At 36.4% G+C, this 12,322-nt stretch overlaps 1 protein-coding gene across 12 annotated transcripts in view; it reads left to right on the top strand.

Annotated features, from left to right (window-relative positions):
- Positions 1 to 12,322, top strand: part of ADGB (androglobin) — a 158,559-nt gene that overhangs the window by 44,700 nt on the left and 101,537 nt on the right. For 10 of the 12 annotated variants that reach the window (XR_014845051.1, XR_014845039.1, XR_014845027.1 and 7 more), the window contains exons 8-9: positions 6,146 to 6,384; positions 10,185 to 10,325. Coding sequence is in view for 6 of the 12 variants with exons in the window: in XM_013992506.3 (XP_013847960.2) it covers positions 6,146 to 6,384; positions 10,185 to 10,325 (380 nt within the window). In the remaining 6 variants the exon portion in view is untranslated. The remainder of the gene's footprint in view (positions 1 to 6,145; positions 6,385 to 10,184; positions 10,326 to 12,322) is intronic. The other 2 variants (XM_021072116.2, XM_085024322.1) reach the window with 1 other exon arrangement.

Below are 12,322 nucleotides of genomic sequence, written 5' to 3'. Positions count from 1 at the left end.
AATCCTTCTCTCCATCAAAGTCTTTCTTTCCCAAATGATGCCATATCCCATTGTTTATCATTTAATTTTCAACATGAAAACTACCTGTTTTATCACTGCCTATTATCTTCTCTCCCCCCTCCCCTGTCTCTATCTTATTTGTATCCATCTACTGGGGTGGTAAAATGCACGAGAAGAGGTACCTACCCTTTTTGTCTTTCTCAATGTGCAGACTTTTGTCCTTAGAAAAAAATGTACTTATTCAGTACAGTATGATCTCAATAAATGTTTGTCGATAGAGTAATTTTAAAGATATTTTAAAAGACTGCCCTGGAAGTGTGTGAAAAATTCTTTAGGAATCCAGAGCAGAAACGTATATACCTTAATTTCCCCAGAAAGCAATGCTTAAACTGACCTCAAAGGATTCGTTGAAATTAGTGCAGTTGATTGAGGTAACTCATAGAAGAAAGAAGAGCATGGAAGTATAAGAGAGCAGGGTATTGTCCCCCCAAAATCGCATGGTTCTGCAAAACTAGATTATGTGCTGCTGGATTCTAGAAGAGGGAGGAGTATGGGGTAAAAAGGCATGCAGGGGCCAGATAGAAGAAGTTAAAATTTTTTCACACCATCCTTACAGTGACGGAATGGCACTGATGGATTTTCAGACAGGAGGATGATCTTATGAAATTTGTGGTTTTGGAGGATTGCTCAGGGCAGTGGAACAGATGGCAGGACTGGAGCAGGGGAACGGCGTTGGTTCAGTACTGCGGAAGTCCTTGCCAAGGGCTTCTATAGAAAAAGTGGCAATAAGAATGAAAAAGGGGGAGTTCCCCACATGGCTCAACATGTTAAGGACCCGATGTTGTCTCTGGAGGATGCAGGTTCAATCCCCAGCTTCGCTCAGTGGGTTAAGGATCAGGCATTGCTGCAAGCTGCAGTGAAGTTTGCAGATGCAGCTCGGATCTGGCGTTGCTGTGGCTGTGGCATAGGCCAGCAGCTGCAGGTCCAATTCGACCCCTTGCCTGGAAATTTCCATATGCCGCACCAAAATGGTTGTCAAAGTAGGAGGAGGTAGGATCTAAGGGACATACTGTTCATATGATGGTTTCCAGGCCAGAGACTTGGTCGTTCTTAGTTTTCTAACCTGACTGAAAAACAGATGGTGACAGGATGGTTTGATTGATTGATTGATAGTTTGTTTTGGACAGATGTCTGTTAGGTGGTTGTGTACATGGGCCTGTGTATCAGGAGAGAGATTTGAACTGGAGCTCATGATTTGAGGGTTACGTACGAGTACAGGTGAACCTCATAAGAGGAGAGGACATAGGATGGCAAGAATGTATAGCAGAGAGCTCTGGGGCGGCAACCCTAACTGGTTAGCAGTGAGCACAGGAAAGGAAGTGTTCAAGAGTCTGCAAGTAATTTTTATAAGCATAGAAGCGAGAAAAGAATGATGTGGTGGAAGCCTCAGGAAAGGGTTTAGAAAAAGAAAAAGTAACAACATTGTTAAACTTCGAAGAGAAGTAACATAAAAACCATTTATCTAAATGATAATGTATAGGAGAGTACCTGGTGCTTAATAGATGTTCAAATAGGTCTTCTTTCCCTGTCATGGTGGTGACATGCCTACCCCCCCACCGCCCGCCGCCAAGCTGAGTGACCCTTGAGACTAGGGTCATGTGTTTGATCTCTTTATTTATTTTGGTTTCTTTGTTGGCTTGGTTGTTTATTTTTATTGAAATAGAATTGACATATAACATGATACTAGTTTCAGGTATCCAAAATAATAATTTGATATTTGTATACACTGAGAAGTGGTCAACACAAGTCTAGTTAACACCCATCACCCATGGTTACCAATTTTTTTTTCTCATGATGAGGACTTTTAAAATCTCTTAGTAGCTTTCAAATATACAGTACTGTGTTATTAACTATAGTCACGACGCTGTGCATTACAATCCCAGGACTCATTTATTTTATCAGTGGAAATCTGTACCTTTTCACTCATTTTGCCCAAATCCCCTCCTTTGCCTCTGGCAACTACCAATCCATTCTCTGTATCAGTGAGTTCATTTTTGTTTTTTTGTTTTTAGATTCCACCTATAAATGAGATGATATGGTATTTGTCTTGCTCCCTCTGACTTATTTTACTTAGCGTGACACTCTCAGAGTACATACGCATTGTTGCAAATGGCAATATTTCCTTCCTTTTTTAGCTGAACAATAGTCTGCCTTATCTATGAACACCACTCTTTATTCATTCATCTATCCACAGCTACATACATTGATTCCATGTCTAGGCTATTGTAAATAATACTGCAGTGAACATGGAAGTGCATCCATCCTTTCAAGTTAGTGTTTTCATTTCCTATGAATAAATGCCCAGAAGCAGGATTGTTGGATTATACAGTAGTTCTGTTTGTAATTTGTCTCAGGAAACTTCCTCCTGTTTTCCATAATTACTACACCAGTTTACATTCCCATCACCAGTGCATGAAGTTTCCCTTTTCTCCACATCCTCACCAAAACTTGTCATTTTGTATCTTTTTGATGATAGCCATTCCAACATGTGTGAGGTGATAACTTATGGTTGTGGTTTACATTTATGTGATGGTCAGTGATTTGAGCACCTTTCCTTGTACCTGTTGACCATCTATATGTTTTCTTTGGAAATATGTCTAAGCAGACCCTCTGTCCATTTATCGATTGCTTGTCTATTTTATTTAGTTAAATGAGTTTTTTTTTTTTTTGTACTTTGCGTAGTAACTCCTTTTTAGATATGTGATTTGCAAATATTTTCTCACTTTAGTAGGATATCATTTTTTTTGTTGTAGGTTTTTTCTGGGTAGAGGTTTTTTAGCTTCCTCTAGTTCACCTGCTTATTTTTGCTTTTGTTGCCTTTGCTTTTGGTGTCAAGTCCAAAATATTATCACCAAGACTGAAGTTAAGGAGCTTAATACATATGCTTTCTTCTAGAAGTTTTATGGTTTCAGGTCTCACTTTTATGCCTTTAGTTTATTTTGAGTTAATTTTTGTGTATGGTATAGCATAATGTTCCAGTTGTATTCTTTTGCATGGGACTGTCCAGTTTTCTCAGCACTATTTATTGAAGAGACTGTACCTTTCTCCATTTTATTTTTGGCTCCTTTGTCATAAATTAGTTGACTCTATGTGCATGGGTTTATTTCTGGGTTCTCTATTCTGTTTCATTGATATGTGTATTTTTATGCCAGTATCATACTATTTTGACCATTATAGCTTTGTGTTATAGTTTAAAGTCAGGAAGTGTGATGCCTCCAGATTTGTTCTTCTTTCTCAAGATTGATTACTAAGGCTAGTTAGGATCCTTTGTGGTTCCATATAAGTTTGTGTTGTTTATTCTATATCTGTGAAAAGTATCATTGAAATTTTGATAGAGATTGAATTGAATCTGCAGATTGTTTTGGGTAGTATGGGCATTTTAGTAATATTAATTCTTCCAAATCTTGAACACTGTGTATCTTTCATTTATTTATGTCCTCTTCTATTTCTCTCATAAATGTCTTATATTTTCAGTGTATATGTCTTTCACTCCCTTAGTTAAGTTTATTCCTAGGTATTTTAGTCTTTTTGCTCCAATTGTCTATGAGATTTTTTTTTTTTTAGTTTAGTTTTTATTTTTTTTAATAAAACACAAGAGATTTTTGTATATTGATTTTGTATCCTGCAATTGTACTGAATTTGTTTATTCTAATGGTTTTGGGGTGGAGTTTTTAGGGCTTTCTATATATAATAGGGTTTTCTGTATGTAATAATATATCATCTGCAAATAGTGGTTGTTTTACTGATTTGTTGCCTTTTATTTCCTTTTCTTGCTTAATTTCTCTGACAAGACTTTCAATACTATGCTGAATACAAGCAGCAAGAGTGGGCATTCTCATCTTGTTCCTGATCATAGAGAAAAGTTTTCAGCTTTTCACCCTTGAGAACAATATTAGCTGTGGACTTGTCATATATTTCATTTATTTTATTGAGATGTGTTTCCTCTAAACCCATTTTGTTGAGCATTTTTACCATAAATGTATGTTGAATTTCAAATGCTTTTCTGCCTATTAATATCACCATTGATTTTTACCCTTCATTTTTTCTTTTTAAACTGTGGTGTATTACACTGATTAATTTGTGTATGTTAAATCTTTCTTGCACCCCAGGAATAAACACACTTGATCATGATTTATGATCCTCTTAATGTATTATTGCATTCTGTTTTCTAATATTTTGTTGTGGATTTTTTGCAACTGTGTTCATCAGGGATTTTGATCTGTATTTTTCTTTTCTTGTGATGCCCTTGTCTGATTCTGGTATCAGGGTAATGCTTGTGTCGTAAAATGAGTTTAGAACTGATCCCCTTTCTTGCATTTTGGGGGGATGAATTTGAGAAATATTAGTATTAACTGGTCTTTAAATGTTCAGTAGAATTCACCAGTGAATCTTTCTGGTTCTGGACTTTTCATTGTTGGGAGGTTTTTGATAGCTGATTCAATCCTTACTAGTAATCAGTCTGTTCAGATTTTCTGTTTCTTTGCCTTGGTAAGTAGAATGTTTCTAGGAGTTTATCCATTTCTTCTAGGTTGTCCAATTTGTTGTTGTATACTTATTTATAGCAGTCTCTTATGATCCTTTACATGTTTGTGGTATTAATTAAAATGTGTCTGTTTCATTTTTGATTTTATTTATTTGAGTCTTCTCTCTTTTTTTTGTTGAGACGTCAAGGTTTGTTGATTTTGTTTACCTTTTCAAAAAAAATAGCTCTTTCTTTGATATTTTCTATGGCCTTTTAGTATCTCTCTCATTTATTTTCATTCTGACTTTTGTTCGGTTTTCTTCCTTCTACTAAATTTGGGCTTCATTTGTTCTTTTGTTCTAGTTCCTTGAGGTATAAAGTTAGGTAGTTTATTTGAGATCTTATTTTTTTGATGTAGGCATTTATTGTTTTGAGCTTCTCTCCCAGAATTACTCTCTTAGAACTACTTCTGTTTTGTTGTATTTGTCTTGTTGTTGTTGTATTTATTACATTTTTGTTATATTGTACTCCCATTTTTATTTGTCTCAAAGTTGTTTTATTTATTTCTTCTTTGACCTCTTTGTTGATCAGTAATATGTTGTTTAATTTTTACATAAATGTGAATTTCCCAGTTTTCTTCTTGTAATTAATTTCTAGTTTCATCCAATTGTGGTTGGAAAAGATCAGTGATATGATTTCAATCTTCTTGAATTAATTAAAACTTATTTTGTGACTTAACATATGATCTATCCTGGAAGATGTTCCAGGTGTATTTGAGAAAAATGTGTATTCTCTTGCTTCGGGGTAGAATGTTCTCTAAGTCCATCTTATTTAATATGTCACTCAAGGCCAATGTTTTCTTACTGACTTTATGTCTGGATGATCTATTCATTGATGAAGGTGGGATAGTAAAGTCTCCTACTGAGTGCCTTTCTATGCACTGACCCTAGAATAAGTGAGTCTGTGAGAGCCCCTTAAAAACTGTTTCTGAGTTTGCTAAAGGTTGTCGGCCTCATGAATGCAAGCCCTGGTGGCTTTCAAAACTAGATGTTTTGGGAGCTTGTCTCTGATCTATAGATCTTAAAAGTTGGGATGCCAGTTGTGGGGTTCAAACTCTTCACTCCTCAGGAAAAAGCTCAGGGCTGTGAGTTCCTCCAAACTGTGATCTCAGCACTGTTTGAGGTTCATGGCAAGATTGTGTCTTAACCTCTCCTACCTACTTTAATATGGGTTTGTTTCTTGTTTTCCAGACACATAGGGATTCCTCAGCTCTTTTCAGAGGGAATTGTTCTGTATGTAGCTGTAGATTCGGTGCGTCCATAGGAAGAGATGAGTTCAGAATCCTCCTACATTTCCATCTTTAACTGGAACTCTGCGTTTAGTCTCTTTGCATCAGCAAAGCCCAGCACAGTGTAGGCACTCAATCAAAGTTTATTTAATGAATGTTTCATTATGAATGTTTCATAATGATGTTTTTAACTAAAATGTGAAGTAACTATTATACTTAGTCTTGTGAAATAGAAGGTTGATTTTTTTTTTTTGTCTTGATTTTTCTCTGTCAACAATTTCTTGATGTGGAATAAAAAGCTTAATTTGAAAATTAATGTTGCTTTTTTATCTAAGCCCAAGATATATGGACAAAGTTTGGGAGCTCTTGAAAGAAATATTGCCTGAGTTTAAGCTGTCAAATGAGTCCAACTCTGAAAGCAAAATAGCAGAGATAGATGCCAAATTAAAAGAACAAGGGAAAGACATGAAGGATGTGAAAAATGGCAAAGAAGTGAAAGATGGCAAGGAATTCAAACCTGAAGGTTCAGCAACAACATTAAAATTTCCTGAGAAAAGTGACAAAGTTTTAAAGGGTAAGACACCTTCTATCACGATGTTATTTAATATGGGTATTTATTATATGTAAACACTTTATAGTCATTGCTGAATTTATTGATTATCGTCATTATCATTTGTTAAGTGTGTGGAAAGAGTCATGTAATTAAGGTCCTTTCCAAAATATTAGAATTTATGATGGTGTTTATATTAATTATTGTTCTATGTTTTGCTCTTTTTAAAAATCAGAGGCGGAGTTCCCCTCGTGGCGCAGTGGTTAACGAATCCGACTAGGAACCATGAGGATGCGGGTTCGGTCCCTGCCCTTGCTCAGTGGGTTAACGATCCGGCGTTGCCGTGAGCTGTGGTGTAGGTTGCAGACGCGGCTCGGATCCCGCGTTGCTGTGGCTCTGGCGTAGGCTGGTGGCTACAGCTCCGATTCGACCCCTAGCCTGGGAACCTCCATATGCCACGGGAGCGGCCCAAGAAATAGCAACAACAACAACAACAACAAAAAAAAAAAGACAAAAAAAATAAAAATAAAAATCAGAGGCAATTATAATTTTGATGAGACTAAATTATATAGTACTAATGTAGAAAGAGACATTAAGTCTTCAACTTATCTTTCTTATATGTTGTATAAGAGTGGAATGGACCAAACTAGCAAAAGAGAGCGTTGCCCTGTTTTCCTTTTCCTGAAATGGACAGATTAGATTTTGATTTTCAGATTGTTTGTTGTAAGGTAGAAGTTAAAATCTGGAAAAACAAATTTTTTTTTCAAGTTATTTACAAGGTGCAGGAGCATTTCTTTTCTTAAAGTGGGAACTATATTGAATAACTTTATTTTATGTTTTCTAAAATATTTCATCTGGCTATGCATACAAACAATAATCCTTGTGCAACAGAGTTAACTATCCTAGAAAATACTCTCTTTTTTGTATACCTTAATAGCATCTATAGTAATCTTTCAAATATTTGTGCTTTGTAAGATATTGGTATTTCGTCCTTATCAAGATCTTATTTACCAGTATTTCCAACCATCTGCTACCCAGAAATAATTACTGTGAATATTCCTCAAAAAATATACCAAAAAATTGTGTGTGATATGTGCCTGTAATGGGCCCCTCTTCAAATGACCTAATGTGCATTAGTTTATAAAGTAAAGCGAAAAAAAAAAAAAAAAAAGTCTGATTAAATTGGTTTTACTCAGAGTAGCCTAAATTAATTTGAACCTAGAATCCCTTTCTCATGTACCACAAATTAACTTCTACCTATCCACCCATCCATTTATCTATCCATTCATCCATCCATTCAAACATACTACTTGCCGGGTAGAATATCAATATGTATTCCAGGAATTAATGATAACTTGAACAAAATCAGCTGTAGAACTTACTTCCTAGAGCTATGGTCTAGTGAGAGAGAAACATTAATTTTAAAAATCCTAAGTGCATACTAATACATGAATCTTGAAGGGAAATTCAGAAAACTATAGGAATTCATAGGGAAGGACCTAGTCTGGGGCATCAGGAAAGAATTCCCTAAGGACTTTGGAGCTGTGTTTGAGAAGATGAGAGGGAGATCTAGGGGAAGATGAGGGACTCCGGGGGAAAGAGCATTCTAGATAGAGGAGAGAACAGATATAAGTGTTATGAGGCAGTAGGAGGAATGACAATGATTTGGAAGACCTAGTAAAAGATGGTTAGCTGAAGGAGAAGATGTGAGGAATGAAGTGGCTAGAGAAGAGCCTGGAGAAGTAGGTAGGAGAGTGATCATAACAAATCTGCTGAGTCGTGTTAAGATTATTGATCTTTACCAAAGAACAGTTGACAGCTAATGAAGAGTTTAGAGTTGATTCATGATCCATTTCACATTTTCAAAAGGAAATTCTGGTGCTCTGAGAAGAAAATAACTTGGGGTGCAAGTGGGGATGGAGGGTCAATGACATGGGTGGATATAGAAATATCAATTTGGAGGCTGTTGCATCAGCTCGTATTAGCGATGGTGGTAGCTTGGAGTAGGGTTATAGGATAGCAACAGTGGAGAGGCAGATGAAGTAAACGAGTTATTTAAAAAGTGATGGTAAGATGTGGCAAAGATGTTTTGTAGAATTCTGACTTGCAAATTCTACAAAATGTAATTGAGATGGGTACTGCCAAAAGAGGAATAGCTTTTTTTGAGGAGAGATCACAAAATGATATAGAATGTATTGAATTTGAGGTGCCTTTAAGAAATCAAGTATAGGAGTTCCGACTGTGCCATAGCAGGTTAAAAATCCAGTTGAGGTGGCTGGGATCACTGAGGAGGTGTGGATTTGGTCCCTGGCCCACCACAGTGGGTTAAAGAATCTAGCATTGTACCAGCTCTGGTGTAGGTCGCTGCTGTGGCTGAGATTCAATCCCTGGCCCAGAACTTCCATATGCCGCAAATGTGTCCATAAAATTAAAAGAAGAAAAGAAAAAGAGGAAATCAAGTGTACTTTTCATGTCAGGTGTTCCAGGCGTGGTGATATTGGTGGTATACATTTGGGAATCATTGACGAATGCATGCCAAATTAAACAGTGAATGCTATTCCCGAGGAGATGGCATAGAGTGGGAAGACGAGGAAGCTTAAGACTGAACCTTAAAGAAACTAAACATCTGAGAACTAGGAAGAAAATAATGAGCTGGCAAAGGATGTTAAAGGATGATAAGAGAAGCAGGAAGACCAGCAGTGCATGCTGCTATTGAAGTCAAGGGAAAAGAGTGTTTCAAGAATCAGAGAGATTGTCAGTGCCAAATAGTGTTGAGAGTTGCAAAATTTTAAAAACCAAAAAACCTTGCCAATGGTGATTGCAAATATAGCAAATGATGAAAGAATCAAATGGCAGAAATTTGAAATTTCTGTTTTAGAATTGGAAGGGATTATGAGGAAATACAAAATCTTGGGGGATTTTTTTTTTTTAAGCTGAAGGAGAACAAGTTTCATAGAAATGTGTATACGAATGGAAATTCAAGTTGCAGATGGTACTGGGTACTAAGTTCATGGTTACACACATCATTTTATTTATTTATTTATTTATTTATTGTCTTTGTGCATTTTCTAGGGCTGCATCCGTGGCACATGGAGGTTCCCAGGCTAGAGGTCTCATCAGAGTTGTAGCTGCTGGCCTATGCCAGAGCCACAGAAATGCAAGATCCAAGCTGCGTCTGCAACCTACACCACAGCTCTGGGCAACGCCAGATCCTTAATGCACTGAGCGAGGCCAGGGATTGAACCTGCAACCTTGTGGCTCCTAGTCGGATTTGTTAACCACTGAGCCATGATGGGAACTCCACACACATTATTTTAACAGTAAGATGTTGGTTGGTGGATGTTGGCTGGCACCCAGTCTCTACCAAAGATACTCTGGATGCAGTCAACTGTGTTTCTTGAAATACAACCTCCAAATAAAGAAGATCTGAGAGGACTCCACATTTAAGACTTAACTTTATGTACATTCTTTGGTATTCTTTGTTTTTTGTTTTTAGAATGAAAAAATTAGCCTAATGCTATAACTTTATATAAATAAATTATATTCTGGTAATAATCTATATTTGCCATGAAATTATGTGAAATCAATAGTAAATAATGCTCATATCTTTCACAATACCTGTCAATTTTCAAAGTTTTCTTTTGCTTTGTTTTGATGTTCCTAATTCAAGGTGAGTAGTATTTGTGGAAATTTATGGCTATTTTACACTTAAATAAATGAAATAATAGTATTGTTTTGGCTTTCCTTTCAATACAATGACTGAATAAGTAACATAGCTTGAGGTTTTGTAGTTAAAGGATTTATTATATTTTTTAATATGTTAGAGAAAGCAGATGCAAAAGACCTTGGGAAGAAGAAGAGTAAAGATGGAGAGAAGGAAAGGGAAAAGGACAAATTCAAATGGTCACTCCATGGTTCCAGACCCTCATCAGATGTACAGTACTCTCTACAGTCTTTGTCAGAGTGTAAGCTCTCAGTCTCCTAGAATAATAATTTTACCTGTTTTTAAAATGTTGGAAAACATTGGAGCATAGAACTATATTTCCTGTTTAGATGTATCTATCTAAGCTTGTTCAAGGTGGCCTGTAATTACTAGGCCCTCAAATGGTTATGCCTAATGGAGCAAGATCCTACATATGAGGCAGAAGTCAAGGTTATCCAAGTTCTTATGGTACAGCAGTCACAGGAGAATGTTTCCATGAGGAAGGATATATAAAATATGTATTATGTACTAGTTCAGTATTTGTAACATGTTTTATATATTATAGAATGCATTTATATATTACTATATATTAGCATATGTCCTCATTTGCATAAATAAATTATATATCATAAAAATTATATGTATGTAATCTTTTTAAAAAACCTTACAGTCCTAATATTGAGTTCTCTATCTTGGTGCTTCCAGAATGTAGGTTATAATTCTCAGCTCATCTTTCTATACATGAAAGCATGTCCATTTATCTCTAGCACCATGCTTTATCTAGTTCTTTTTCCTTTTTTCCTTTTCTCTCTCGTTGTTTTTTTTTTTTTTTTAGGGCCACACCCACAGCATATGGAAGTGTCCAGGCTACGCATCAAATTGGAACCACAGCTGCCAGCCTCTGCCACAGCCACAGCAACATGGGATCTGAGCTGTGTCTCACCACAGCTCACAAAAACGCTGGATCCTTAACCCACTGAGCAAGGCCAGGGATCGAACCCACATCCTCATGGATCCCAGTTGGGTTCCGTTAACCACTGAGCCACGAAGGGAACTCCAATACATTGCTGTGTTTTTATGTGTAGACATTTTAATAATTATGGCTTTGTATTTTTATAGAAATTTGTATGGTGGTTTGATAGAGAAAATACAAGTATTAGTCATTGTATTTTTAATTTTATATTAAAACTGTTTTCTTATACTGATACCTTAAGCAATCTTTTTTGATAGTTGATGACATAACATTCCTAAAGTTACTAATACTTATTTCTGAGAATGGCTAAACCTTTCTCTGGGTTTCTTTCTTTGTGAAAATAAAGGTAATGGTGTTTTGTTTTTGTTTTTGTTTTTGTTTTTCCTACCAAACTCATAATTAAGGTCAACCTCAAGATACAGAATGTGGTTCAAAGTTTGGGCTGTGGAGTAAAACTGCCTGGGTTCAGATCCCTGCTCCATGAAACATCTATATTGGAGAAGGCATAAATTTCCCTCTACCCTCTCTAGGCTCTTCTGGCTGGTCTAAGAATTAAGCCGACAGGAGCCAGATTAGTAGAAGAAAAGAATTATGTGCATCTGGGGCCTCATAAGAAAAACGAGACCCAAGGATGAGAGAGGCAATTGAAGCTTATCTACCATTTAATAGAACGAGGAGGGAGGGGTTTGTGACTTCAAAAGGGAGGAAGGCCCTTCACATTGAGATGGAAAAGCAATGTTTGCTAAAAATCATGTGGAGACAGTGGGACACAGAGAAGACTCTGGTCTGCAGGCCCTGCCTCGTCCCCTCACACCCAGACTGTGTTCTTTGTAGGATCTCTAATGACAGTGCTCATCTCATCCAGGATCAGGCCCTCCGTCTGAATTCTTTTAGGCAGTTAGGAGCAGGTAAAAAGAAAGAATTCCTGAGTTCCTTGTTTCTTTAAAAAAAAAAAAAAAAATCAGCCTAAAATAATTCCCATGCCAGGGAGACACATCTTGGAGAGACATTTTTGCTCTGCTATGTAATACAAAGTTCAATTTTTAAATGTAAAAACATATTTTTATAAGTTTGGCATATTTCACATCTTAATCCCTTCTGGAATGATCCAGGGCTCACATCTCATTTATCTGCAGCACTAAAGATGTTATTCTTCAATAAACGTATTCTCTAATGCACGTAAATATAGGTGCTAGAATTTGTAAAGGAATAAAACGAAACATTTTAATTCAAAATAAAAAGAAATGGAGGAAAATAAATTCCATTGGTTGGGCCAGAATCTTTAA

This window comes from Sus scrofa, chromosome 1, assembly GCF_054392235.1.
Source record: "Sus scrofa isolate SSC_HxYL_T2T_F1_AM1 chromosome 1, Sscrofa_HxYL_maternal_Yorkshire_Landrace_v2.0, whole genome shotgun sequence".
Taxonomy (NCBI): Eukaryota; Metazoa; Chordata; class Mammalia; order Artiodactyla; family Suidae; genus Sus; species Sus scrofa.
This window is presented reverse-complemented; position numbering and strand designations above follow the sequence as displayed.